This window comes from Pipra filicauda, unplaced genomic scaffold (assembly GCF_003945595.2).
Source record: "Pipra filicauda isolate LSUMZ 115617 unplaced genomic scaffold, ASM394559v2 scaffold47_size6085603_pilon, whole genome shotgun sequence".
Lineage (NCBI taxonomy): Eukaryota > Metazoa > Chordata > Aves > Passeriformes > Pipridae > Pipra > Pipra filicauda.
The window spans coordinates 5301583-5329087 of NW_024104620.1; the positions used below are offsets into that span (position 1 = coordinate 5301583).

The 27505-nt window shown below is 46.2% G+C and overlaps 1 protein-coding gene across 2 annotated transcripts; it reads left to right on the forward strand.

The window, feature by feature from the left end:
- The first annotated feature begins 1973 nt into the window (after positions 1–1973).
- On the forward strand, positions 1974–27505 carry CDC42 (cell division cycle 42). Of its 2 annotated transcripts, none has more exons than XM_027712379.2 (6): positions 1974–2050; positions 13248–13389; positions 16862–16934; positions 19981–20090; positions 20182–20379; positions 26111–27505. In XM_027712379.2, exons 2-6 carry the CDS (start codon positions 13285–13287, stop codon positions 26198–26200), a joined length of 576 nt encoding a protein of 191 aa, XP_027568180.1. In that variant the 5' UTR covers positions 1974–2050; positions 13248–13284; the 3' UTR covers positions 26201–27505. The 2 variants fall into 2 exon arrangements, with proteins under 2 accessions (XP_027568180.1, XP_027568181.1); XM_027712380.2 differs by lacking the exon at positions 26111–27505 and adding an exon at positions 24608–25840 and having other exon boundaries at positions 1986–2050.

A 27505-nucleotide genomic window follows, 5' to 3' on the forward strand; every position in this document is an offset into this window, starting at 1 on the left:
TCTTCTTCCATTGCTCTTTGGTGAGCGCTCAGGGCAGCAGTGAGCATGTTCAGAAGGCAGAGGCTTATTACCAAATCTCCAAGGGTGGCCAATATTTGCAGGAGGAGGCACAGATGGGCTTCTGACACCATTACATTGGGCAGAGTGGGTTTTGCTCTGTCTTTGGCCACGCAGACGAACCAGGGCTTGCTTAAAAGGCCCAGCACAAAGATGTTCTGAGGGTCTGACCCACTTCAGCTGCTCCCCAGAGCCCATGGTTGGTGACTCAGGGCTGCTGGCACTAGGACCTGGAGCTCTTTGTGGCTTTTATAAATTGAATTACTCTGGATTTTTCTGTGTCAGGCCAGATTTTGGCTCCTGCTTCTCAAAGTGGCCATGCCTGGAGATTTTCTTTCTGGGCTCTTGTTTCTGAAGGATGAGGTGGGTTTAGGGGGATTTAACCCTCCATAAGTCCCTGAACTCTTCCAGGGGGTTGTCTCCCAGCCAGGAGGAGTCTCCCAGCAAGGAGGAATTGTGGCTCTTCGGCCCATTTTATTTCAGCTTCAGCTCCAGAGGAGAAAAGGAAAACAAACAAACAAAAAAGAGGAAGAAAACATTGAGGGGAATTTGGAAACTGATCCAGGGGATGCCCCACATAGGGAGACTCTGCCCCATGTGCTCCTGCAGCCCTCGAGTGTGTGCACAGAGGTGCAGGTGCAGGGTGGAGGGGTCTAAATTAGCAACACTGAAGTTTTTATTTAAACTTCAAAGGCTTACATAGAGACCAAAGCAGTGTGTTGTTGCTCTGTGGTCAGTTTATACCAAAAAAAAGAAAAAAAAAAGAAAACCAAAAGGCACAGAATTTGCTCTTGCATTGAAAAGACCACAAACCCCGGGAGCGTTTGCCACTGCACCCTGTGACCAACCTCCCCTTGCCCATGGGTGGTGGATCATCATCAAAGCTATTTGGGCACATGCACATGATCTCACAAAAAACGTGCAGCTAGCAAAAGTATAATTTTTTTTCTCCCGTTGTTCTTGAAACCCACAAAGTCTGCCATCATTATGGGAATCCCTGTTGGAGATAAAGGAGGTGTCCGGGATCCTGGAGCCACTCAACAGAGCCAAATATATCCCAACACCTCTGCAGCTTTGAAGCTCCCATTTCTGAACAACTGACTATCAACTACCAAAGAAACATTAAGAGATCACTTCTCAAAAATGCAACTATCATGGAGCTACCACAGAGCTATCACAGAATGTGCTGAGTTGGATCTCACTGCTTGAGACCAACTGATATTTTCTGTACTTAATGCAACTTTCTTTTTCTAATTCTGTAAGATACTTTGCACATCTTTGCAAAGGCTCCTCTCAACCACCTGGTACATACAAGACAGGAAGTGAGGGTGGTTGGGCAGGGGAATTTTAATAAAAGTGAATTTTAATAGCCTGAGCCCAAGACACCAGCAGCACCACAACATACACTTCAAAAATAAAGGAGACCTAATTCTTCACAGAGACAGTGATCAGACACTGGAATGGGCTGCACAGGTGGATTCACTGTCCCTGGAGGTATTTAAGAAGAGACTGGATGTAGCACTCAGTGCCACGGTCGAGTAGGCAAGGTAGTGTTAGGTCAAAGGCTGGGCTTGACGATCTCAGAGGTCTTTTCCAGCCTGGTTGATTCTGTGACTTTTTCCACGACTTTTAAGCCTTGCTCTTGTGCTCAGTGATCGGATTGGGTCATGACTAATAAGATGAGGTCACCACTTTCTGAGTTTATATATATATATATATATATATACACACACACAGTATTTATGGAGAATTCGGTCTGACAGAGTAGGAATCGTTTCTTGAGTTAGTTAATGTCCCTGGGAACCAAGCCCCTGGAATCTGTTCCCGCTCTCGGATCTTCCTCCGGCGGCGGCGGGCGCGGCCGGCAGGGGGCGCCGTGAGCCGGCCCCGCCCCGCCCCGCCCCGGCGCGCGCTGCGCGGTGACGTCACGCCCCTGCTGCCCGCGCCGAGGAGACCCCGCAGCGAGCTGCCAACGCCCGGCCGAGCGTCCGAGGTGAGAGGAGGGGGGGGGGGAACGGGACCGGGACGGGACCCCCGGCCGAGCACCGCGACCACCGAGCGGCCCCGATCCCCGCCTGCCACCCACTCAGCGACTCCCTGGCCCCGGACGGGTCGCCCGCCGAGCGCCGGAGCCGCCCTCCCAGGCCCGGCGGTGTGTGCGGGGCCTCCCCGGCAGCCGCCCTGCTGTGGGGCGGGCTCGTCCCCGGTGGGCGCTGCCGCTGCGGGGCCGGGGGTGCCGGGGCGGCCGCCGCCTCCCCTCCTCCCCTCTCCCCTCCCTTCCCCCGCTTGCTGGCGGCCGGACCCTTGGAGCGGCGCAGGAAGTGCTGCCGCGGCCATGGCTGGGCCCAGCCCCGGCCCTGCCCCGGCCCGGCCTCGGAGCGGCCCCGGCTGTGGGAGAAGCCCCGAGGGGCTGCCGGCTGCGCTGGGGCGGTGCCGCAGGAGCCCTGAGCCGCGGCGGGGTGCGAGACGCTGAGCTCCAGCTGTGTGTGTGCTGCACACAGGCAGCCGAAGAGTCGGGAGGCGCTTCTGGGCATCTGCGAGGCTGTGGGTTATGTTATCCAGAACCACCCCGCAGCTCTCGGTACAGCGCCGGTGGTGCCACCGGCTGCAGCCGGGGCAGGAGCCAGCGCTGCTCACTCCGACCATCTTGGAGAGTTGTTGTTGACGCGCCTTTGCCATTCTCGGAAATCCTCACAAAAATGTATATATATACTGCAGCCGGACGTCACCTTATCTGTGTTCTAATCGCTGTTCTAGCGATCTGGACTTGAGTTGTGTTTTTACCTTCCAGCAGGCAGAACTTGCAGCTGGTGACAGACACTTGTACGACCAGGTAGCTGTGAATATACCAACCAGCACTGGAAACCTGTGCTTAACGAAGGACTGCAGAACGGCCAGGGTTCCTGGTGCCCTGCCTGTGTGGGTGCTGTGGCCAGAGGAGCAGGAACAGCTTTGCTGCTCTCTTGGCAGGCAAGCCCTGGCGAGGAGAAGGCCATGATAGATGGTAACTGGGTAGTCAGAAGTGGCTCTGTCTGGTCATCTGTGCTTCTCTCCCAGGGAAGGAGGTGCTGGCTGTCTCTGTTCGAAGTGTTAAAGTGTTAAGTTGCAGTGCCCCAAATGTCCATTTATTAATTAATTAATTTATTTATTTTTGAAGGCACTTAAAACCTGGATCAGGCTCCTCGTATTGCTCATAGGGATAACTCAGTGAGGCACTTAGAGCTGCACTTTTTCACTTAGCAAAAGGGTCTTGTGCAAAATCAACTTTAAGTAGAAAGCCTTTATATTTAACTGACTGTACCTTGGGAAGCTATTCTGCTTTGTGGACTCTTCTTGTTGGTGCAGGGTTCTGGCAAAGGCAGTGTAGGCAGGTTTTGATTTTGAATTTGAGACGGGTCTTAGACTCATACTTAAGACTTCCATCAGTGTATTGCTGACTGTAGAAATAATTCTGTGTTTAAGCTGTTCACTTGTGTGCCTCAGTAACAACGAGGAAAAGGATTTTTAAAATCCTGGCAAGGAATAAAAAAATACCTACTGCAGTGCAAAAAAAACCAAAACATGTTTGCAGTTTGGTAACATATCCTAGGCAGAAATTTTAATCACTGGATTTGCTTACTTTGAACTTGGTTATTCATGACCTGCAAGGGATGATCTGAATTCATTACACACCCTGCTTTGGGGTTGGTTGTTTGCCTCAGATTGATGGCCAGGGCCGGGGAGTTTATGATGTTTTCACTGTTTGATAGAAAAGCTCTGGAAGCTCTAGAGTGTCAAGTACCTAAAATGGAAACTGTGGGTCTCCTGCTGTAAGAACAGTAAACAGAAATGGAGCCCCTGTGGAACTCCCAGGGATTTCCCTGATGAGAACCATGGTGATGATTTGAGCTTCTAGAGCAGGAGGCAGTGAAGAGGAATTGTAGGGGGGCATAGTTATTTTCACCCTTGAGGCTCTGTTCCTGAGGAAAGAATGACACTTTTTCTTTTCTTTTTTTTCTTTTTTTTTTTTTAGAAGATGAAGGTGTCAAATTGAATGAAAGTGAAATTGGTTTCTGGTACTCCAGGTGGCAAGAAGCTCTTGTAGGTGAAAACACCCTATTCTTAGTGTCTTAATATATGACAAATAAAACAACTTATTGAGCAGATAAGCTTTTAGGCAGAGTTTTTAAAGAAATCTAAAGTGTCTTACACTCCTGCAGCCTGTCACCATTTAATTAAGTGGCTTCCTCTAAGCCCTACACTTCACACTTATTATTAACTTGTATGGTTTTACACTGTACAAGCTAAGGGTATCCATCAGGAAGGATTGCCACTAGGAGTGGTAGGTGAAGAAAGCCCTTTCACCAGAGTTTTTCCAAGGGCTAAAGCCTGGCACAAGGTTTTCCCTCCTTGAGGGTGTCTGGCTACCCCAAGGTAGGGTTCAGCTGCCTTTTGTAGCCGTTGGTGTCCATGTCAATGCCCAAGGTAAGTGACAGGAATGGCATTAAGAGAGTGTATTCCCAGCTTCTGGTGGGGGATCCTTTAGATTGTTTTTGGGTAGTTTGTTTACCTGGCCCTGGGTGTGCAGAAAACTGAAAACAGTGAGTGCAAGAAGCAGAGTTTGTGGTGGTGTTGTTGCGTAATTAATCTTTGTAATCTTTTCTTGGAGATGGAGAGAGTGACTGTCCTAAAGAGTTGTAAAGCTTCAAAATACTGATTGGCCCATTTTCAATAGAGCAGCTGTCCTTTCCTTGAGATGTGTTGACTTTTCTTCTGAACAAGTGACATTTTATAGAGAGAAAACAAAGAGTTTGTTTTGCAAAAGCTTTTAAAAGCTGCTGTTCTATTTTAAGCTTTTGTGCTGCTAATTCACCCCGTTACTTTAGGATGTTGTGGTGTAATTCCTACCAAGAGAGTTGGACCGTGCATGGTGGACCCGTGCACTGTTCTCTTGTCTCATGGAAAACCAAACCAAAACCTTTCTAAATAAAGGAACACAAGGGGCTTCTTTGGGGCCTTTGCCTGGAGAGGGTGTGCAGGTAGCAGCTCATCCCTGTGAAGTTGTCCATGCCTGTGGTCAGATTGTGTGGGATCAGCCATGTTTTCCAGATCTGGCAGGGGAAGGTGAAGGTTTTTACCAAGCTAAGGTGGTGTTAGAGCAAATCTTAAACTGCTGTGGGGTGGGGAGCTGCCCTGGGGCAGCCACAGAGTTTTGCTGTCACGTGTGGTGCCAGACTCCCAGCAGCAGCTGAGGCTGCCAGAATTGTTTTGCTTTTTGTAACAGGCTGGTTTGAATTGCTCAGCTCTTCTCCAGTTGAAGGTTGCTGTGCTGTGTTTCTGGCCAGTGACGAGTGTTCTGTTTCAGGGAAATAATGACAAAAAGGCTCCTGCAGCTTTGGATGCGACTCAAGGAGGCCTCTGCCACTCCGTGGGCTGTGTGCACCAGGCAGCTGTGGCTGGGGAACAGCTAAAGGCAGAGGGGCTGCTGTGGGGCCTGGGTGTGACAGCAGCTGTGTGTTTGAGCAGTTCTCTTGAGTTCAGGGGTACTTTTGGGTTTAGTGCATGCAAAGTATTGCTGAGCTAAAGGCTTGGCTCCTCTCGGAACCACCCTCTTCTTTCACGTCCTGGAGTGGGAGCTGTTACTTCTTCTGAGCATTTTGTTTATTTACTGACTGCTGAGGAGCTGCCAGTTGCCCAGCAGGCTCTTGGTCCTGCAGCCTCGGCCCTGCAGGGCTGGTTTTGGGCTGGTGAAGGGAGGTGGTTCCAGCTGCTCTGGTTCCTTGTGCTGGTCAGGTGAGTGCAGGGCAGCTCCCCTGCTGCAGTCCCGGTGTTAGTGAGCCTTCCAGCTACTTTGCTGGTTTTAAGAGGAAACTCCAGGATAGCTCAGTATCTGGAAAAAGTTATTTTTGCAGTGCTTTTTAGCAAAGCTTTATTTCTTTAAACGTCAGACAGCACTTTGGTACCCAGCCTGAGCTCTCCCCCCTCAGCACAGCACATTCTCTGGGCTCCTCCTGGCTGTGTGCATAGAGCACCTGCAGCTCTCCCATTCCCTGAGCAGGATCTACTGCAGTGATTTTTCAGGCAGGGTGCTTCCCATGGTGCAAAAACATGCCTCAAAATAGAGGAACTTCTACCACTGTTAAATGCAGTTGGCCATGGGGATGTGGAGAGAACCGTCAGGGCCATGTGGGCCTTGATTTGGTTCTGTGTCCAAATAGGAGTGTAGGTGCAGCTTGTATTTTTAAATATTATCAGTATGCAACTCAGCTAATGAATAGGGTTTTTTAAGTGGTAGTAAAATACTGAACAGAACTTTGTTACATGGTTGAGGAAAACGGCTTCCTTTAGAGTATGAAAAGTGAAGAGTAATGATGTAAGATAAAAATGCTTTTGGCAGAAAAGACATTAATGTAAGCCCACACACTTCCCAGCTCTTAATCTGGGGCAGGTTTTTCAGTGCTGGGGGCTGCTTTCGACAGTGTAACCTTAACCAGAGTGATAATGGGGAAGTTGTCACTTCTGTGTTTTTTCTGTGGAGTTGGTGATCAGGTGAAGGTGGTTGGTTGGAGCTGTGAAGCAGGATAGTGGGCAATGCCCCTGGTAAAGCAGGTGTAGGCACAGCTGGAACTGGTGTGGCAGAGCCTGTTGAGTCACACACACTCTATCTGGCTGGTCAGCTTTCTGGTTTTGAATTTAGAACTAAATGAGATTACATGGTTTTCCCCTTCTTTTTCTTGAAGTTGTTAAACTTGAAATGTGTGTTATGGTGCTGCTGGTGTCTTGGGCTCAGACTATTAAAATTCCCCTGCCCAACCACCCTCACTTCCTGTCTTGTATGTACCAGGTGGTTGAGAGGAGCCTTTGCAAAGATGTGCAAAGTATCTTACAGAATTAGAAAAAGAAAGTTGCATTAAGTACAGAAAATATCAGCTGGTCTCAAACAGTGAGATCCAACTCAGCACATTCTGTGATAGCTCTGTGGTAGCTCCATGATAGTTGCATTTTGAGAAGCGATCTCTTCATGTTTCTTTGGTAGTTGATAGTCAGTTGTCCAGAAATGGGAGCTTCAAAGCTGCAGAGGTGTTGGGATATATTTGGCTCTGTTGAGTGGCTCCAGGATCCCGGACACCTCCTTTATCTCCAACAGGGATTCCCATAATGATGGCAGACTTTGTGGGTTTCAAGACAACAGGAGCCTGTGACCTAACTCAGGGCTGTCCTGGTGTTGATCCAGCTCCGTTGGTGATGGTGATCTTGTGGCTCTTTCCACTGCTTGTTTTTGTGGGCCTGCCCACAGATTTCCTGTGCTGGCATCCAACACCAGGTTGAGACTGTGGGACAGAGCCCACCAGTGTGCTCTGCTGCTGTGGGGGTCTTCAACCCTGAATTGAGACCCCCCCACTGCAGATCCAGGTCCTTACCTGAACGCTTGTGTTTGTCTTAACATGGCTTCTGCTGCAGCCGAGCTTTTGTGGCTGTGTCTCATAATTAGACACACATACAAACCCAACGGCAACACTGCTTTTTGGAGGCAGCTCTCCCTGTGAGGTACGAATTCTGAGACAGAATTTAAAGGACTGTGTCTGATCTGTTAGTGACGGTTAACAAAACCTCAAAGCAATGCTTAAATTAGGATATCCTTTTCAAGATCCTGAACTGATGGGGTACAAGATGGTTTCTCAGGTCTGTCCCTTCTCCTTGGACTTCACGATTTACGTTTTTCTAAGGGAGTGCAACTCTCCTGCTGTTTTGTAGTTCAACAGCCAGTTTAAGCTCTAAGTAACTAAAGACCCAGGCCTTAAGCTTGGCTTGGAACGAATGTGTTTGTTTATAGAGCTGATGTGCCTGCAGCAGCCTGAGCTGTGGGCAGGACAGGCAGGTGAGCTTGGGCACCAGGTTTAGAACCTTTTATGTGTCATTTACCACTTTACTAGCATAGAAGTGGCAGATGTGTTTAGTTGTGGGGTGAGATCTCCATGAAGAAGATGATTTCTAGCAGGCTGGAAGATGGTTGCTGTACATGTGCAGAGGAGAGTTCTGGCAATGGTGATACTGCTCTCAAAAACAGTTTTGCTTTCTGTGCCAGTAGGTCTTTCTGGAATTCATCTCTTAATCAGAGAGTGGCTTCTGTTTGTGCTTTGCATCACAAGTTTGTGACAGCATTAGTGTACCAGGAAATCCAAGGTTTTCTCCCTCCTGAGGTGGCAGCTGAGCTCGTGTGATCCCTGGGTTAGTGGTTTGGGATCTCTGCAGAGAACTAGGCAGCAGCCTTTGCCCTGTACTGTTTGTCATACAGGTATGCAATACATCTTCCATGTAATGCTGGTAGGTATTTGCTGAGGAAAATTGGATTGCTGGGATTGTAGCAGCCGAGTACTTCTCCGTGCTGCCCCTGACTGGAGAGATTTGTCGCTTTGAAAAGCACAGAAAGATTAGTTTGTAGTAGGGCTGGAGGAGGTGGCAGAGGGCAGGGACCTTGAAATGGTGGGGCAAGGGTGCCTTGAAATGGATGTGATTAATCTGGGAACAAATTATCAAGTACAAACAAAGACTTTATTTAGAACTGTGTGGTTTTATAAGATAAGAAGTGAAAGTACTGTGGAAGGGCAAAAATGGTTACTACAGACCATGAGTAAAATCCTGTGACTGTTGTTCCTTTCACTGTGGACTCCCGAGTGCTTTGAGTTAGATGAATAAACTGTTCACTGTAAAATCACATTGAGGGGGGAATAATCTTAGTTTTCAGAAATGGCTTTGTTTATTTTCTTGGAATGCGGAGCAGGTGCCCAAACAGGATCTGGAAGCTGTGATGGACTGGTTAGGGTTCAACTTCTGAGCTAGTGGTGTATCCTAAAGAGCGCCCTGAAAGGGTTCCTGGCCAGTGGTGCCTTGCAGGGAGCCGAGGGAGCCGCTCCCGCTGGCGAAATGGCAGCACTTTCAGTCCTGCCTGAAAGAGGAAGCGGCGGCGCTGCCGGGGCTCGGCAGGAAGCGAGCACAGGATGTGCACACAGACCTGACAGCGCAGCTTCCTCGGGCTGGGGGAACCGACACAACCTGAAAACGGGCTTCAGTACCTTTAGAACAAGAGAAATTGTAACGAGCTTGAAGGCTTGTGCTTTCTGCTTCGTGTTGCACCTACAGCAAGAGTGAAGGTGAGATCATGCAGATTCTTACTCTGGGTGTAGTAGGGAACGCCGTGTACAAAATTCCACCAAATTTCACTTAATTCTGCAGTCAGCAGTGCACACAGGTGCTGGGACAGATTGCAGCTACTCTGAGTTACAGTTTGCAAACCCAAAGTGCTCCCATTCCACGTGCCTGCCTTTAGAATGGGAAAGTCAGGCTTGCATGGGAGGGGTCAGGTGTGTTTGGGACAGTATTTTGTGCAACTTGTGTTTAATCAGTGGGAACCTGCCAGAGGTACTGTGGATTTTTTTCAGCCTTCTGTGATCATTCAGTGTCTTGGTGCTTGCACAGGCCTGTGTGACCCAAGTGCATCACTGCAGAATTTCCTTTGCCCCAGGAAGGATTACTGACCTCCACAACGTCCTGCTGGAGACTTCAGTTCCCTCTTTGTTGCAACACTCATGTCTCTGTTAGTTGGGATTAGTCCTAAATGCAGATCAGCTGTCTCCCATAAAAGTGTAACTGAGTTTTAAAGCAAAATTCTGTAAAATGGCCTGTGAATTTGACAAACTTTACATGGCTGTGTAATCCATAGTTTCCAGCATGCCATGTCCCAGTTCTCTATGACATTGTTGAGTTTTGTGAAATCCTTGTTGCTGAACAGCTTGAAATCCAACAGATACTAGAAGTATCATTAGTTAACACGTACTTTACTGAAGCACTGAAATTTTTGGTTACAATACAGAGAGGTTTGAGAAATTAATTCAGTGTTCCATTTTTTTTTTCAATTTTTATTTTTTTTTTTTAAAGAACTCTTTAGAACTTGTTGAACAGAACTAAGTCATATTGACCTGCATTACATTTCCAGTCTTTATCAGCTCTTCTCTCTGGGCTTGGCCAGATGGCTCACAATGATATGGCTCCAAATCCACTCATTGCACTCAGACTGGGACTTCAGCACTTTGGAGTCTGTTTCAATTCCCTCAGATATTTAAAACTACTTCAAGTGTTCTCTAGTTCTGCTGAGTGTTATATGTGCAGGCTTCCTTTTATTAGGTGACTTCAGGGGGAGAACAAACCCAAAGCCTCTATAACCTCTTTGTTTCTGCCTCCCTTGGCGTTGCACTCTAGGGATGTTTTTCTCTGCTTAATCTCATTTTGGATTAAATTACTTTTAAACCACAAGTCAATAATGCATATGTCTTTAAAGCTATTCCTATGGAAGAGTAAGTCCCAGGTGCACTGAAGCTCCCTAGAAACGAGCTTATTTTCAGCTGTGATCTGTGGACTTCTTAGAAGTGCAAAACACGAAGTAATTCATCCAGCTAATCTAGAAAGCCTACTAATCCAAGGAAAATAATTATTCAACAACTCCACTTTCCCACTGCTAAGACTTTGGAGACCTATGCTCAGGATTCTAAAGCTGTTTAAAATTGATGCCATCATTTTTCAGTATTTAAAGATAAAGCTATATAGCCATTAAAAACCAAGGTGAAGGGTGGGTGTGTGTTTGATTTGTTGATGTGCACCACGCCAGTGCTTCACTTCAGGAACTCCGTGCCAGGCAGGGATAATGTGAGCTGTGGGCAAGGTGTGTGTGCAGCCAGTGCTGTGTCTTAGCCCCAGTCTCTGACCTGAGCCCTTCCCAGAGAACAGCAGCTTCTCTCCCAGACCTTGGCTGTGTCCAAGGACAGGGAAGAAATGCAGGCTTCTGATGCTTTCTGAGATGCTTTTTGATACTGTGGCTTCATTCTTGGTGTTCTCTGGAGCAATGAGCTTTAAAGGGTAACACTAAACACTTGTTTTTCTTTTCACAAAGGCCTGTGTGTGACCTTTTCTGATACAAGTGCATATATAAAATTTGGATTTATAGAGAATCATGGATTGGTTGTGCTGCAGTGAGCACAGGGAGTGCTTCAGAACCTGGATTTTTCCTCTAGTGTGCTTTATGGGCTCTGGGCAGGTGTCTGAAGCATATGTGTAACCTGCAAATTACAGGTAAACAAGGAAATGCAAATAATTGGGAAAGAGGGCAGAAAGAAGAGGGAGGTAGAGCAGCAAGGAAGGATTACAGGATGGAGGAGTTGTGGGCTGCCCAGAGGGAAGGGCAGGGTGAGAAGGGAGCTTCTCTGAAGGGGTGGATGTTCAGTGCTGTTACCTGACTTCATATTACTTGTATGTAAACAGCTGAGCTGATCTGAACACTGAAAATGCCTTTTGAAATGGAAATGATTGCTTTGTCCTTCTGAGTAAATATGTGTTTGCTTCAGTGCCAAACTCAGAGCTTTTTGTTGTATTAATGAAGGGCCTATTGGTAGGTCTGTGCTGTGCATCCTGCTGAATGCCTGCTGTGAACCTGAGATCTGCAGAAATCAACAGATTCTATTATTTTGATATTGAAATAGGGCACTAAGTAGAGGACTGGTGGCAATGCCTGATGCTTATACAAGTCAGTCATTGTCTCTGTGCTTGCTGAAAGAGGATACATAGATAAGGATGGCAGTGAGTGCCCGATGTACCAGGTGCTGGCTGGTGGCCTGCTCTGAGAAAGAGTCTTTGCTGCCATTTCCTAAAACTGCTTGTGGATCTGTCCAGGGCTTGTGGGAATGATGGTGACGAGTATTCCCCTACAAGTACCGTTTTTAGGAACTTTTGGGGATTTTTGTTTAAGGGAGATGGCTTTGTTGAAGTCTTTGAGCATCCCTGCAGCATCTGAAGAAGAGCTGGGGGTGGTGTGTTTGTTTTGAGTCCACAGCGAGTTCCTTTGCTTTGCAGGCATGACAAGCTCATGTGCAGTATCAAGTCATATTAACACCTTGAGATCAGCTCCCTTGATTAGAGCATGGTGCTAATAATGCCAAGGTCATAGGTTTGGTCCCTGGTTGGGCTGTTCACTTAAAAGTTGGACTTGGTGATCCATGTGGGATTCCAACAAAGAGCATTTTGTCATTGTGTGATGTCGCTGGCTGTGACCAGAGCCTCAAAAACCTGGAATCAATTTGTACTTCTTGCACACCACTGTAAGGAGTGAATTCACTGGGAAGTGTCCAAGTGCATAGTTCAGGAGGGATCAATTTGGGGTTTTTAGTGCAGTTACCCAGACTTGAGAGCCACAGCAGCACCCTCAGAGGAGGGTGAATCTGCTGCTTTAAACACCCCCTTGGCCCCCATCAGGATTTTACAGAGACTTTGCAGCAAGTCTCTGTCACTGTAAATAAAAGTACTTCTGATAATACGGAAATGCTGAAAGTCAGGGGGAGCTTTGCCACTAATTTGTTGGGGTCAAAATTTCACACTTGTATGTGAAGAAATGGCCAGAAGCCTGGTATTGTAATTAAAGTAATATATTAATGAAGGGCAGCTGTATTGACACTGGAGGGAACCAGCTAATGTTTGGATGGAGGTATTGATGGCACATAATGATTTAGTTCATGTGCTGAAGTCTCTGCTGGGATAGTGTTGGAGCAGTTGGGTGCATCAGGATTTTGTGATGTCTGGAGAGTAATTCCCTTGGGATCTGGATGCCCTGCTGAGCTCTCATTGCTGTCAGCACTTCAAAATGGGCATAAAGGGATATGTTAAGTAGCAGCTTTAACCAAAAGGTTGTAAAACTGTGCTTAGGCCTTAAAGCTGAGGGAAGGAGAAATTAATCATATTTATTTCTGTCTGTACTTGTTTATTTTTATCCATAAACTAGTTTCGAAGCACATGTTGCTGTGCTTCCTGCTGAGCTGCTCTCCAGAGGGAGCTCTCTGGGAGGCAGATGTGTTCCTGAGCAGAGTTTGCACTTCCAGCTTTCAGAATATCTGAGGCTGGATGCTTCCATGCGTTAAAAACAGAATCTGGAAAAGCCTCAGGACTGGTTTTGCCCATTTCTAGGTAACTAGGCAAAATTTTTTTCATTTATGAACATGAGCAGCTTCCTGTTGTGTGTGTGATGGAGAGAAAGGATCTAAAAACTCATTTAAAAATGTCTTGTTTTCATATCCCAGATGTGCTGTTAGTGGTCTGGGCTCCTTGATGACGGCTCTCTAGTGAGTGTGGGAAACATGTAAATATATGTATCTCTTTTTTTTTTCTTCCAGGTTCTCTTTGGAGTTGATATTCTAGTAGATTTCAGCTATGCAGACGATCAAGTGTGTAGTCGTGGGTGATGGTGCTGTTGGTAAAACCTGTCTCTTAATTTCTTATACAACAAATAAATTCCCGTCGGAATATGTCCCAACGGTAAGTGTGAGAAGGGTTCTTTGGTCGTGGTGGGGCAGGGCAGCAGGAATTCCCTTCTGAACTAACCTTTGTGGTGTGCATGCCCTGATCCCTGTTCTTCCAGCCTGCTTTCCTCTTGGACACTGACTGATACAGCAGGAGAAGTGACAGTCAGTCCATGCTGCTGCCTTCCAGAGCACCTGGCAGTGCTGGGGGGCCTTTCCTGTATCTGCTCAGTTCCTGCTGCTCGACTGCTCTGCAGAATCTGCCTTCTCTTTGGGGGTTGGTCCTGTGGGTGAGTTTAGCAGTGCAAACAGCTGCAGGTCAGGAGTGCCTGGGCTCCAGCTTGTGCTCTCAGCTCCTGCTGCATCTTTGTTTTTAGGGAAAGCAGTTTCATGTTGCTAAAATAGCCAGTGACTACAGTTAACATTTTCTGAGGCTCCTTTTTCCTTTGCAAAGATCCGGAAATGTAGTGAAATATGGAGTTGTGACTCCAGCTAAGCATGAGGAATGTGTTTGGATTTAGACTGTGCAGTCCCATCCATCTGTACTTCCAAACCTTTGCAAGCTTTGTGTGTAGTCCTTGACTATTTTTAAGTCACCTTTTGAGCTTCACAGGCTCAGTTTTCTGAAATACTGATTCCCTTGGCTTGTCTAAAGATCAAGTTGGGAGGAGTTTTGCTGCCTGTGAGGCATATGCACAATCTCTCTGTTAGAAAAGTGCTTTTCTCCTTAGTCATATGCAAGATCAGTGTACTGCCACTGAGCTGGGTCAGGCTTCAGTGAAGTTGCTGCAGGAGACTTGGACAGCTGGATGCTGTTTTACTAGTTTTCTCTATTATGGGCCTGAAAAGTCCATCCCATGTGGTGGTATGAAAAATTCATCACTAAAAATCCTTCTCACTTAACTAAAACCGCAACATAAAGCAACTCAAAAGACCAAATAACTCATCTGAAAGACCAGATATCTCCTTCGAGATGCCAAGATAACTGTCTGAAAGCTCTTCTGGAATAGTTCTTTACAAAACTGTCCTCTCCTTGTGAAAAAGAGGTTGAAGTGGATGTCATTGCCTCTTTTTGTAAGCTATCCAAAGTCTTTCAACTTGTGAAATACGAGGTTTGTCTTGTGTAGGACAGGCTCCCACAGAACAAAAATGTTTGTCTTTAGCTGTGGATCAGGAGCTAAAGATGAAAGGACTCTCAAACCTCAGGGTAATAAGGCTGGATGCAGTGGCCACTGTTGGGAATGTGCTGGTTGTGCTGTGAGTGCAGAGATCAGTCTCTCTCATGGGCTCTGTTATGGACTGGTGAAGTGGCATTTGAAACGTGTTTTTTGTCATTCTCAAGTTTTTGAGTGGCATCAAGTATCCTGCTGTGATGCTTCTAGGGCAGCCACATCCTGTGCTGAACCTGTGGGAGGCTGCTTGTCCTATTTAAGCTATTCTTTATGGTCAAGACAAAATGCAGGCGGTCAGTGAGTTCAGCAATGAGTGTTTCTATACTTATCCCTTCAGGGAAATGACCCTCTATTATGTTGAAAAATGTTATAATCTTAAAACGTGTGTTTTGAACGCTTGCAAGTTTGTGTGCTGCCCTGCACTGGCTGTAAATCTCTGCTGACAAGGAATATGAAAAAACCTACTCAAAAGTGAGTTGCCAGTAAGGTGTGTTCGAGGTGTCCTAAGGATTCTTTATAGTGCTTTTTAAATCTGCCCCATTTTTTCTGGAATAATATTTACCCCCAAACATCATGGCTTGAGGAACTTGCTGTTCTGGAGATACCAGAGGCCTGTTCCTAATTCTGTGAATGGCCTGGAGGTGTATTTCAGACACTGGAAACTGATATGTAACCTCTGATATTCCAGCTAATCTGGTGGTTTCTGGTGGTAAATGGACAGAGAAATAGATACTGCTGTGCTTTTGCAGCAGTGTGGCCAAAGCATGGATAGTGAACACATCACTTCAGACCAACAGATCGGTTCTGTTCACTTGACTCTGTGTTTTGCAACCCTTGGCAGATATTTCCCAGTGGGAAAGCCTGAAAGTGTTCCCTGGAGCTGGACACTTTCTTGGCTGTTCAGTAAGGCAAACCCAGTGCAGCGTGTGAGGGATTGGGCTGTGGGTAATGGGGGTGAGTGGTGAATTCTCTTGCAGTGCTTTGAAATCCTGAATGCTAAGCCAAAGTAGTGTGAGAGGTGGATTTCTGCTTCTGGCTGATGTTCTGTGGATATGCAGTGGCCATAGTTGCTTTCTCAGTCACTGTGATTTGTGAGAAGTTGGAAAAATTAGGGTAGTGTCAGGTCTTGCTTTAACCAGGGCAGTCAAGTGGGAAGGAGACATCTGAACTCTGGGAAGCTGAGCTTTGAAGTGCTGTCTCACTGCTCTTACCTCAGTTTTTGGTGGTTTTTTTCAAGGACCTAAACTTTTGCTATAGCCCTGTTAATAGATGCATGTGACTGCTTATTTTCCACGTCCCTCCCTTCTCACTTCCATGAAAAGTTTTTGAGGTGGCTGCTGGCCTCTCTCGTGTTGGGGGTGTATTTCAGCTGTGGGAGCTGCTCAGGCTGCAGTTCTGTGTGGAGGCAGAACTTGCCCATCCTCATTTGGAGGAGTCCCTGTGCAGTGATGTGCAGGGGTGGATGGTGGGGTTTGGATTTTCTGCATGGGAAAGATCTTCTGCCAAAGGTAGTTTCTGCAGTACTGTCTGTCGTGGTTCTGAAGATAACATGGTTACTGGAATGAAGGATACTGACCTCAGACAGTGCACTGCTGAGCGGGTGGGTGTTGGAGGTGAGTGTTTGGGTAGGCCCTGGTGCTCAGTTGTGTTGTAAACAAGTTACTGGGTGGTGCCGGCTTTGATCTGTGCAGCGGGTCTGCCCTGGGGGACAGCACTGTTGTGCCAGGTGCTGTGCAGAGACTGTAGGACTTTGTCTCTGGAGCCAGACTCTCTGTTTAGATTGGGAGTGAATTTGGCACAGGCTGATTTTTTGACCAATCCTTCAGAGATTGAGGATAAAACCCTGTTGAAAAGATGGACTTTATTATGTTCAGAGAGGATTTCCTGCAGAGGATTTGGGTGCTGTGAGATGCAGCCCCATTGCTGTTCCCCTTGAAGGGCAGGGCTGACATTCCTCGTTCTGTCCTTGTGGGGCTGTGATTACTGTGTCACACCAAGGGTGAAGGTGGGGATTTCTGTGGCACTGTGGGAAACCTCTTTGTGGTAACAGGTAAGCACTGTTGTAGGTGTTTTGCTCAGTGGTTTTACCATGTGTACCTCGTGTGCCTTTGCTTTAGTACCTCATGGAAGCAGCTGGAATATCCCTGTTCCAAATGGAATTGTTCTGTTACTGGCCTTAGTGGTCATAGCACTGTAAGCCTGATGGTTCTCTTGTCCTGTGCAGGTATCTCTTGTGCTCTGACAAAGTGAGTAGGATGATAGTTTGAGAGATGGCTTATTCACATCCTCTTAAATGTGTATTTCTTTTCTTGCCAGGTTTTTGATAACTATGCTGTAACAGTGATGATTGGAGGAGAGCCTTACACCCTGGGCCTCTTTGATACTGCAGGTGAGAAAACGAGTGCTTGTGTCATTGTACCTGCCCAAGATTTACCTGAGGTGATGTGCAACATGACATACAGTTGGGTTTTTTGTTGAGGTTTTTTTTAATGGAAGGGGAAAAATCTCTCTTGATTCTTCATTCCCGACCTTTTGAGAGTTGCTAAAGTGAGTTTATTAAAAAAGAACCAAAAATGCAACAACAAAAAACTCAAAAGCAAAATAAGAAAACCTTCCACTTCTTTTAGAGCTGTTTTGTGACACCAGATGACAGCTTTCAGACTGTTACCTCTTATCTAGGTGATACAAGAAAGATAAAGGTTTCCGTGTTTTTAAATGAAATTAAAGGAGAAATTTGTGTTGAATAAAATGTGGATTGTATGTGGGTTTTGTTTAGTAAATAGCCAATTTTTTAACCAAATGTCAAGACAGAATTACTAACATTAGAATGTCTTAAATGTGCCTATGTTTCTGCATCCTTAACATGGATGAAATCAGGGTGTGGATTTCCTAAGCCCTCTCACTATGTGCTTTTTAGAATTAAAAATCTGCTGGCCTCTTGTTTAAGCTGTGTTTCAGTTTCTGGCTGGAGAAACATGCAGTGATTAAACAACTACATCCTGCTTTGAGTGTGTGAAAAGTTAGCAAGAAAGGGTAGAAACTGGTTCAGTTGCAGGGTACCCAGTCCCCACCACATAGTAATACCAAAGTGGTGTGGCAGCAACTGGTGTTGCAAACTCTTCTTCAGAAGAGTCCTTCTAGGGACCTTAGTTCATAAGCTATCACCTAAAATTGTCCTGATAGAATTTAATCTGTTTCCAGCTGTGTTCTTAAATGCATTGTTAGTGTCTAATTTGATTAAGGAAACAGTCTTAGGTTTCCAGTTAAACCCTGTAGCTGTTAAGGAAGCTTTCCTGTCCCACCATCCAGGAGCTGCTGTGGCAGTCACACTCCACCACCTGAGCTGGGACTCTGCAGGGGAAGCCCCTTTGCAGCAGCAGCTCCAGTGACCTGATGGGGCCTTGCTTGACTCCCTACACACCCCACACTCACACAGTCAGACAGGGTTTCCTTACTGGCTCAGCCTCGGGTTCCCCATAGATGTCTCAGAAGTCCAGATCTTTAAAATAATTTAATCATGGTGCAAAAGGAAAGTAACAGCTCAAGCTAGTGCCTCTGAGGAGGGACCCTGAACAAAGCAAACCCTGGGCTTTTATATCCCTTACAGCCTGTGTGCAAAAGTCTGGGGGTCTTCCAGCTGAGTCCTTGGCTCCTGCTGTGTCTCTGAATGTCCGGTCACCTGTCTGCTTCACTTAGCTCTTTGTGTTCTCCTCCCAAAATGTGACCTATGTCCCTATTATTGCAGGCTCCCCTAGTTCATGGATAGTTAGGTGGAGAAGAGAGGTTCCTTCCTGACACGGGTGGGCCCGTTGTAGGGGCCTGCAGCATTGTGTGGTCACTGTGTTGGGTCCTTCCCTGCCTGTTTTCCTGCTGAGGGTTCAGACCTCTGAGAAGTGGGGTGTGTGTGTAGATATGCACGTTCACATGCTATCAACATGAGTAGTGACCCAGCTAGTAATTCTGACAAGTTACCAAGGGACTTTAGTGCATGTGGGCGACTCTGTGCACTTGTGAATGTAAAGGCTTTCCCTTTCAGAGCTGGACTGCTGAGGGGGAAGCATTTGTTCTTAATGGCTTCTTGCTCTTTGCTAAATAGTAGCCAGCACAAGTGACAGAATTCAGCAGCGGATGAAACCCCCATTGCTAGCTGTCAAATAAAAAAACAGCTTTCTTGAGCTTGTGCTTGGAAGACAAAGCTTTTGGGAGTAGTCTGTTAATTGCAACAAGATATTTGAGATTTAGAGTAGATGCTAGGAAGAAATTCTTCCCTGCGAGGATAGTGAGGCCCTGGCACAGAGAAGCTGTGGCTGTCCCATCCCTGGAATTGTTCAAGGCTGGGTTGGATGGAGCTTGGAGCAACCTGGGATAGTTAAAGGTGTCCTTGCCCTTGGCAGGGGGTTAGAACGAGATGAGCTTCAAGGTCCTTTCCATCCCAAAGCATTCTGTGACAATGATTCTGGTCAGTGCTTACTCCTCTGTGTCCAGCCAGGCTTGGTAACTGTAACAGGCTCTCTACATCTCCATCTTCAAACTGTAGAGCTTCCTCCACTGAGGTGTCCCAGGTGTTGCATTGGCTCCTTCAGGATCTTGGAAGTGTTTGTTCTGTATGATGAGCGAAAGAGCATCAACTGGAACCTGAGACATTTTAAACAAGTGTTTCAGATTTGGTTGCCAAAAAGTGCAGCAGCTTCAGTGCCAGATTTGCTTTCTAAAAACAGATTGCTGCTGAATTGGGCAGGAGGAGGTTTAAGAATGAGCTTGGGGAGAGTGAGGCTGGTGGGTCAGTGCTAATGGTGCCCTGCAAGGACTGCCTGCCCTCTAAGGACTCCAAGGGAAGAGCGTGGCTTCCTCCAAAACACAGCCTGTGCAGGGACTTCGGTGAGATTTTAGAGGAATACTGCTGGGTGGCCTGATCAGAGTCATGTGTACCAGCAGCATTCTCTGCCTGCTGCCTGGGGACACTTCACAGCATAAGTAATAACATTTTCGTGAATAAAACGGTTTGGGTTTTTTTTCCCCCTCCTTCAAACAGCAGGTTTTTTTTGCAGGGTAATGAAATTTGATGGCATAATCCTTGTATGGAATGGACTAGGTGCAGAGGACCTCATCTATAACCCGATCCATGTTCTGCAACTTTTCTTCATAATTGAGGAAAGTGTTATGCAGTCTGAGGGTGTTTGATCTAAAAATGTATTGGAGACTTCCCACCTCGCCTGTGACTTTCAGCAGCTCACTGTTACATAGCAACTGAATGAATTCTGGATTTGAAAACTGGCATCTCCAAATGTTTGGGTTCAGGGTATGCTTGGTTCTTTGTTTAAGAGTTAGGATTAGTCATAGGAATGTTATTATGCTGGAACATGTGTTCTAACCCGCTGTAAAGGGCAGTATTTTATTGTCTGTATCTAATGCTGTGTTAATTTTCTCCTCTGTAGGTCAGGAAGACTATGATAGATTACGACCCCTCAGCTATCCACAGACAGATGTATTTCTGGTCTGTTTTTCAGTGGTGTCTCCTTCTTCATTTGAAAATGTGAAAGAAAAGGTCGGTTGAACTTTGCCTGAAAAAGCTGCTGTAGTGTCAGGTGGTTATCACGGGTGGTTAATAACAAATGCCGTGTCTTCCCTGTCTTTAGTGGGTACCTGAAATTACTCACCACTGTCCAAAGACTCCTTTCCTGCTTGTTGGGACCCAGATTGACCTAAGAGATGATCCCTCCACAATTGAGAAACTTGCCAAGAACAAGCAGAAGCCCATAACCCCAGAGACGGCTGAGAAGCTGGCCCGGGACCTGAAGGCCGTCAAATACGTGGAATGCTCTGCGCTTACGCAGGTGAGGGTTGGGCTTTGACCATGTCTGCTTGCTTTTTTCTTTTTTCAGTTCCAGGGAAAAACAGCTCCAAGTGGATGTGAAAGGGGTATAAGTTCTGTTTCTGCTGTTGACACTGTAGCTTTCTCTTTGTCTCGTTGTTCTAAGGCACAGGGAGTTGGCAGTGGTACAAAGAAAATCAGCCTGTGAGGATTAGGCCTAGTGTAGAGGAGTGATGGAGGAGAATGTGTTTGCTGTGCTTGCTTCTGTCTGGAGAAGAATAACTATTGAAAGCTTAGAAGGTGCGTTACAGACAATAATTGGGTTAGGGCACAGTGTGCAGCTCACTGCTGAAGAGAGCAGGCAAGGGGAAAAAAACCTCTCAGAAAAGTTAATTCTGGTACCTGTAAGACTGAAAGCCTTCGTGGTCTAGAGCTGCTTTGTCTTCCTATGCAGCTGGTGGTGAGCTGTTTCCTGTGCCCGCCTTCAGATGGAAGTTCTGTTGAAACAGAAAAGAAAAATGAAATAGTTCTTAAGACATAAACCTGAAGTGTGAACTAACTTGTGAACGCGAGTCTAAAGGCAACTAAAATAGGTGATTTGAGGCCAGGAAACCTGATTATCCTTTCCCTTTAAATTAGGAATGCTAGGGTAGGAGCCATTTTCTGGCTAGTTGGCCTTTTGCCTTGACTTTGGATGCCCTGGGAACTGAATCTGGTGTGCCTACACTTGGAGAATTGACTGCCACTCTTTAACAACTCCCTTAATGCTACTCTGTAAAGAATTTGTCACTGCCTGATGTGCACGGAGCCAGGGGTGCACAGTATCAAGCCCCTCACTCCAGTGATGATGTGCACTCATTTCCTTGAGCACAAAACTTTATTGCAGAACTTGTCAAAGCCTGAAGTTTTATTTATCTTGCCCCTTTTGCCCAGATTGCATGTTGGCTCTTCCATTTGGGATCCGGAGGCTTTTTTTTTTTTTTTTTGTAACAAAGCTTTGCCTGAGTGTTTGCTGCAAATGAAGCAGCTGTGCTGGAGTTGTGCAGGACAGTGGCACTGGAGGTGGTGTGGCAAGGCATGCTGTGGTTCATCCTGGGAATCCCTGATCTAAAGGTGGCTTTGGCTGTGCTTCCTTACCACCCACAGGCAAGCTGAGGGTTATTTGTGCTTGAGCTGTAGTTCTCTTAGATCTGTTCAACCCCAAAATACTGTTTTAGATGGTTTGACACATCCTGAATGCTGCTGTTAACTAGGCTGTAGAAGCTGATAGTTGGATAAATACCTGCCAGGGCCATTGTCCTGTATTGCTCACTGAGACCCTTTCCCCTGTAGCTTTAGACTTGCCTTGTATAGTCTGCTCAGATTGCACTGAAACACTTAGAATTACCAGAGCAAGAGCTGATATGATAAAAAAATGTCAGTGTTCATCCATTTTTTCTGTTTCCAGATAGACTAATCTGTCTCTGTTGCAGTGAAATGCCTTATGCACTTGGAAGCTCAGCCTGAGTTTCTTCCAGAGCACTAATGCTTGTATACCCATTGATGGTTTTAGGAGTCAGGAGTGACCTGGGAGGAGGGTTCAGAAACCTTCTCACCTGGAGGACTAGTTGGTTTGCATCTGCTCCATTCTTCTTCCTTTATTTGTGGTTGACTCCCCTCACAAAACACCTTTTCCCGGGCTCTGTCAGCAGTATCTGGCAAACAGCAGCGTAGCTGATCTGTGAAGGTGGTGTGGAGCTCCTGCAGTGATCTCACTGGCAGTTTGCTGAACACAGAAGCCAGCTGCTTTCCTGGCCAGGAGGATTGTTTTCCTCCCTGCAAGGCAATGCAGTAGTAGCTGGTTTCAGCTGAAGTGAGACTCAGCTGGATATTTAGTCTCTCTTTACCTTGGCTGCTGTCTGCATGGTTCACCTCCCAGTCCAGGGTGGTTTTTTCCTTCCCAACTAATTTACAAATGACTGACACCACAGTAGCAAGTGATCACAGAATCATGGAGCTAGCACGTTTTTGTACCAGGTCAGTCATGAGAGGCTGAGTTTGTGAGTCTTTTCTGTACAGACAGAATATCTTGTCCCTGAGTTTGCACGTGTGCTGTACTGGGGAGCTGGTTTTATCCCCCTTTCCTCAGGTTGTGGAACCCCTTTTTGTGATGAGGGCATTTTCAGTGTCCGTCTCCAACCTTTCTCTACCAAACAGTGCCCAGTGCCACTGTGAGGAGTGGATAATAAGGCTTTGCTGTTAGGAAAGGGTGACTGACAAACAGATTGCAACTGCAGTGATTGTTGCTTCTGTTGTGCTGAAGAGTTAAATGTCTGAGTGGACTTTCTAAAGCCCAGTGCTAGTACCTAACACCAGGGAGAGTGCTGAATTCAGTTCTTTTTCCCCCCTGGGTGCTGGGTTGACAGTTTTGACACAACTTTATAAAGTGCCTTAAGCTGCCCATGAATGGAGGGAGTAAAGGAAGCCTGATCTCAGCTTGTTCCCAGTGCAGCACAGGAGCCATGACTTTAACTGGAGTATGGGCCTGTGTGCCTGTGGTATTGAGCACAGTTCCCTTTGTGTGGTTACTCTTGGTCATCCAGGCTTTTAACTCTGGTCCTATTTTCACAACCGTTTTGTTCCTCTCTCTTTTTCCCCCTCTTCATGTTTTTGCTGGGTCCTTCAAAGCAAATCCCAAATTCTGGGCTCCTGAACAAATTTCAGTAGGAAAATAGAAGTCCCTGAGTAGGAGAATTAAGGAAGGTTGTTTTCTTGATTCTTGCCTTGCCTGGGTTCTTAATCTGTCTAACAGTGCAGTATTGAGTTTATGCTACAGCCTTATTCTTGCAGAGAAAGGAAATCTAATTAGTACACAGACTTCAGAGGCGTTATTTATCTGAAGTCTTTAGCTCTTTTGTCAGCCTGGGTTGCAACTCATTTTAAAAAAAGAAAAAGTTGCTGGGGAGGCTGTACAGGATGTACACTGTAGTTTCCTTAAACAAGATTATACATACAAGTATAATCTTGTATGTAATGTGATGGCCTTAAATGCTTCCAGATGGAACTGCCTTAGAGCTCTCCTGTATATGTGCTTCAGTAAAACAAGATTAAAGTCTTTCTAAAAGGGATATATCCCGTATAACCTGCGAGGGAGAAACCAGTTACATCTGAATGATCTTAAAGAGAAGAAAGTCTAAATTTTGCACAGACTGCAGTTGTTTACAGGATTTAATTGAAGCTCTTCTGTTTGCCTTTAGCTGTCATAAGGCAGTTCTCCTGAATTTATGAAGGTTGCACTCACGACAGTAGATTTAGGCGAGTCCAGTTAGCCTAAACTGAGCCAGGTTTTCCCTGTGGTGTGGTGTGTAAGTCGGCAGGGCTGTGTGGGAGCGGTAACACCCTGCAGAGTTCCTGTTGTGCTTACAGCAAACGCATGCTCCGTGCTCGGTGTCACCCCTGCAGAGTCCTGCAGCTCTGTCACTGCTTGTGTGCTGGTGGATCCCAGCTGTTCCAGTTGTAATGCTGTTTCTGTCTTCCCGTGGTTATAACTCGCTTTGGAGACTAAACTGAATAACTGAAATGCATTATTTCCATGCTGGCTCCCGGTGTCAGAGTAGCACTGGTAAGGTGTTGCATCACTTCTAAAGGCTGGGAGTTACTGACTGCCAGTGACCATGGCTTACCAGGGAGGTCCTGCTTCCATCCCAGGTTGTGTGTTCCCAGCCATCTCCAGACCTTCAGTTATTCAGGGGCTGAATTCACAAAGCAGGAGTTGTTTGGAGCCTTTGCTCTGGACCAGCTGCCACTGGGGGAGCTGGGAGCAGTAGTCCATGCATCCGAGGTGCTCACTTAGCCACAGTGGGTGATTACAAAAGGTTTAGCTGATCTTTTGGGTCCCTGTGGTGGGGCAAGCTGCTCTCCACTCCATTTACTCCCCTGTAAACTCCCTCGGTGTACGTACAGCAGTGGAGTGGAAACTACCACCCGTTGTGTGGCTCCCACCCCCATGTTATTGCTGTGTTTGTGCCTCTGCCCTTCTGAGTGTTTTGTCTGACCTTGTCTGTCAAATGTCCTGTCTGTCTCTGTCATTGACTTATGGGTCATCTAAATGAGATTTCGTCCTGGGATCTACTTTGTTTTTTTACAAAGTAAATCTGTTTACTGCCTCTGTGAATTCAGCCTGCTCTATCCTGAATGCTCTTTGTATCTGCTTGTTTTTCTCTAATCCTCTAACCTGGCTGCTGTTTTTTCTCCTCCCCTCTGTCTTGTAGAGAGGTCTGAAGAATGTGTTTGATGAGGCTATCCTAGCTGCCCTCGAGCCTCCGGAAACTCAGCCCAAAAGGAAGTGCTGTATATTCTAAACTTTCTTCTTCCCCTCTTGCTGCTGCTTCCTCTGTCCCACTACTGTAGAAACGTGGTTAAAAATGAATCAAACCACCTTGATTGAAAGCTGTTGTGCCTGCTTACCATCTTAGAGCAACCTCTGTATTAGCCCTTGGACTGAAAAACAGTACTTGAGATCTTTAGTAAAAACGTTGTGACTGTGGAACACGAACTGGACTCGCTTAACTCCCTGCTGCTTGGGTTGCCAGATGTGACTAGCTTTATAATTCAGGCCGTTGGGGGAAAGGATTTGGTTACATTGTTATTTAAAGAAAGATCAAAAGAATAAGAGATGATGTTTGATCTTCCTGAATCCAACTGGAAGAAACAAATGCGTGTGTTTTCAATTTCTACTTGTGAACTTGTAAACTGTATTTGCATGACAAAAGTTACCTGAACCGGTGATCTGCAAGTGATGCTGTAACGTGAAGGGTTTTCTGGTTCTCCTGTGTGCAGTGAGATGTTTTTCTGTTGCTGTTGCTTTGGCTGTCTGTGCTATAGTGGAGTATTTGTCAGTCCTTGGGGGGAAGGAAATATCAATGTACTTGCGACTGCTTTATGAACTGTTAAAATTCTTGCTTTCACTAACATGGTAGAGCTCTTCATTTCAATAATAGATCCTTAAAGCCTGTTACTGTAAGATGTAAAGCTGCTGCTTACTATCGTGCTTCTGATTTTTATTGTTTTAAGGAGAAAACATCGATTGTAGCTTGTCTTTAAATTTTGAAATTAAAAATTGCAGTTGTTTGTATAAATGACTGATGAAGCTTTATTCGAATTGCATCTCCTGGCTCCAGTTTAATCCTTAATGCAGTGTATGGTACCTCTGTGTGCTCCTCCCAGCTCAACCTCTCTGCTGCCATGGCAGCTTCTGGGCTCTGCCTGGCTGCTTCTAACCCTGGGATGTTTAGGGCTGGATGCCCAACGAGAGCGTGTGCTGGACCAGGTTATCATTGCATGCTTGCCTTGTCTCTCCTCCCCTGACACACGGCTGGGGTGTCTGCTGTGCCAGGCGTGCTCCAGGTAGAGCTCTTCCATCTGAATGCAGCACTTTCTGCTTTGTCATTAGCATGTGAAATGTGTGAGTAGCCAGTTAATCATAAAAAATTGCCTTAAGGAAACGACTTTGGTGCGTGTGTTTTGCTTCACGTGAAGTACACTGGTCTGCTCTCAGAGGATTTGTGTTCCTGCTCCCAAAAATGAGGTGCCGTGCTCGGGAGCTGCCGGGCACAGCAAACGCAGCTCGGGTGGAGCCTCTGAGAGCTGTGGATGGCAAACCTCCATCTGTCCGTAGAGGGGTGTGGCTGCCACTTGGCTTTCTGGGGGTTTTTGTTTTGTGTGAAAACTCAAAAATGAGACTGCCCCTTTTCTCTCTCTTTGCCCCTTTTCAGAAAGGCCTAAAGAATGTATTTGACGAGGCGATATTGGCTGCCCTGGAGCCCCCGGAGCCGAAGAAGACCCGCAGGTGTGTGCTGCTATGAACGTCCCTCCACTGCCCCTTCTGCAAAGCTGGTGTTTGATGTCACATTAAAAGCAATGTTTAAATCAAACTAAAGATACAAATTCTAAAATTTGTTTTTTTGCAATAATGACAAATGCCCTGCACTCCCGTCTCCCCCACACAATCCCTGTGTGAGATGAGAATGTTAGTGTTTATTCCCCAGTGCCCCCTCAATTCAGTTAAACTAGTTAATTTTGAGTAACTATGTATTATCAGAAAACACTGATCAGTACTAGTTTTTTATTTTGTTTATTGTTTCTAATTTTTTTTTGTTTGTTTAACATCAAGGCATGCTCAATGACTTTTTCTGTAACAGACTAATTTTAGGCTGTTTTACTGAAGCCTTGCCCCTTAAGCCAGTCTGGCAAGACTTAGTTCTGGTTTCAATACCTTGTAGGGCTGTTCTGCAGTCAGTCAGCAGCCTGGGTGTGAGCAGACTTTAGTCAGGAAAGCAAAATGTCCCAAGCTGGTGCTTCTCTAAGAAGGAGTGCAGAAAATGCATCTCCTCTGAAGTTGCCTTGTATCTTTTTCCGCTGGCTTTTTACTGTGCAGGTCATAAATTTCTACCCCATCCTCTAAATTATGAAGCCTTAGGAATAGGAGAACCATTTTCTCTGGATGCACCATCAGACTTGAAACTAACTTGCCAGTGTCTCACTTAATCGTTGCCATCATAAGCTTTTGGCTCGTGATGAAGAAAGAACTGCACCTTTGGAAGCATGCCTAGCTCGATCAGTCAGCTTTTAACAAATCCATCTTCTGCCAATCCTTAATTGTTAGAGAAATGCTTACCACGATCCGCACATACACTGCTGCTTGGACACCCTGAGGGGGGCCCAGGGTCTGCAGCCATGGGCTTTGGAGCTGGCTCTGATGGTGCATCTCTTGCTGGATGGCTTGGCATCCTTCAGGGAGGGGTGGAAAGGCAGACCTGTGTCAGTGGGAAGGAACTGCAGGGAGGGGCTTCTGGTGTTTAGTGTGGCACCATAGCGGGACCAGTTAATGGAACCCCTTCTCCTGCAACCTGAACCTGTAAGATGGACTCCAGCCCCTGAGGATCATGTGCAGGGTCTGTATGCAGACCAGCTGCAGTGTCGTAACGATTTTACCAAATATGTATTTTGGCCTGCAAATTCAAAGTTTTTTAAGACTTAGTGAATCTTCTCCATCTTCCAAAATTCCAATTTCTCGTAGACTCATTAGTGTTGAACCAATGCTTTTTCATGTCTAAGTTCTTTGTATATGCATTCTTTTCAGATGTATTAAACATAAAGTATCTTCACAA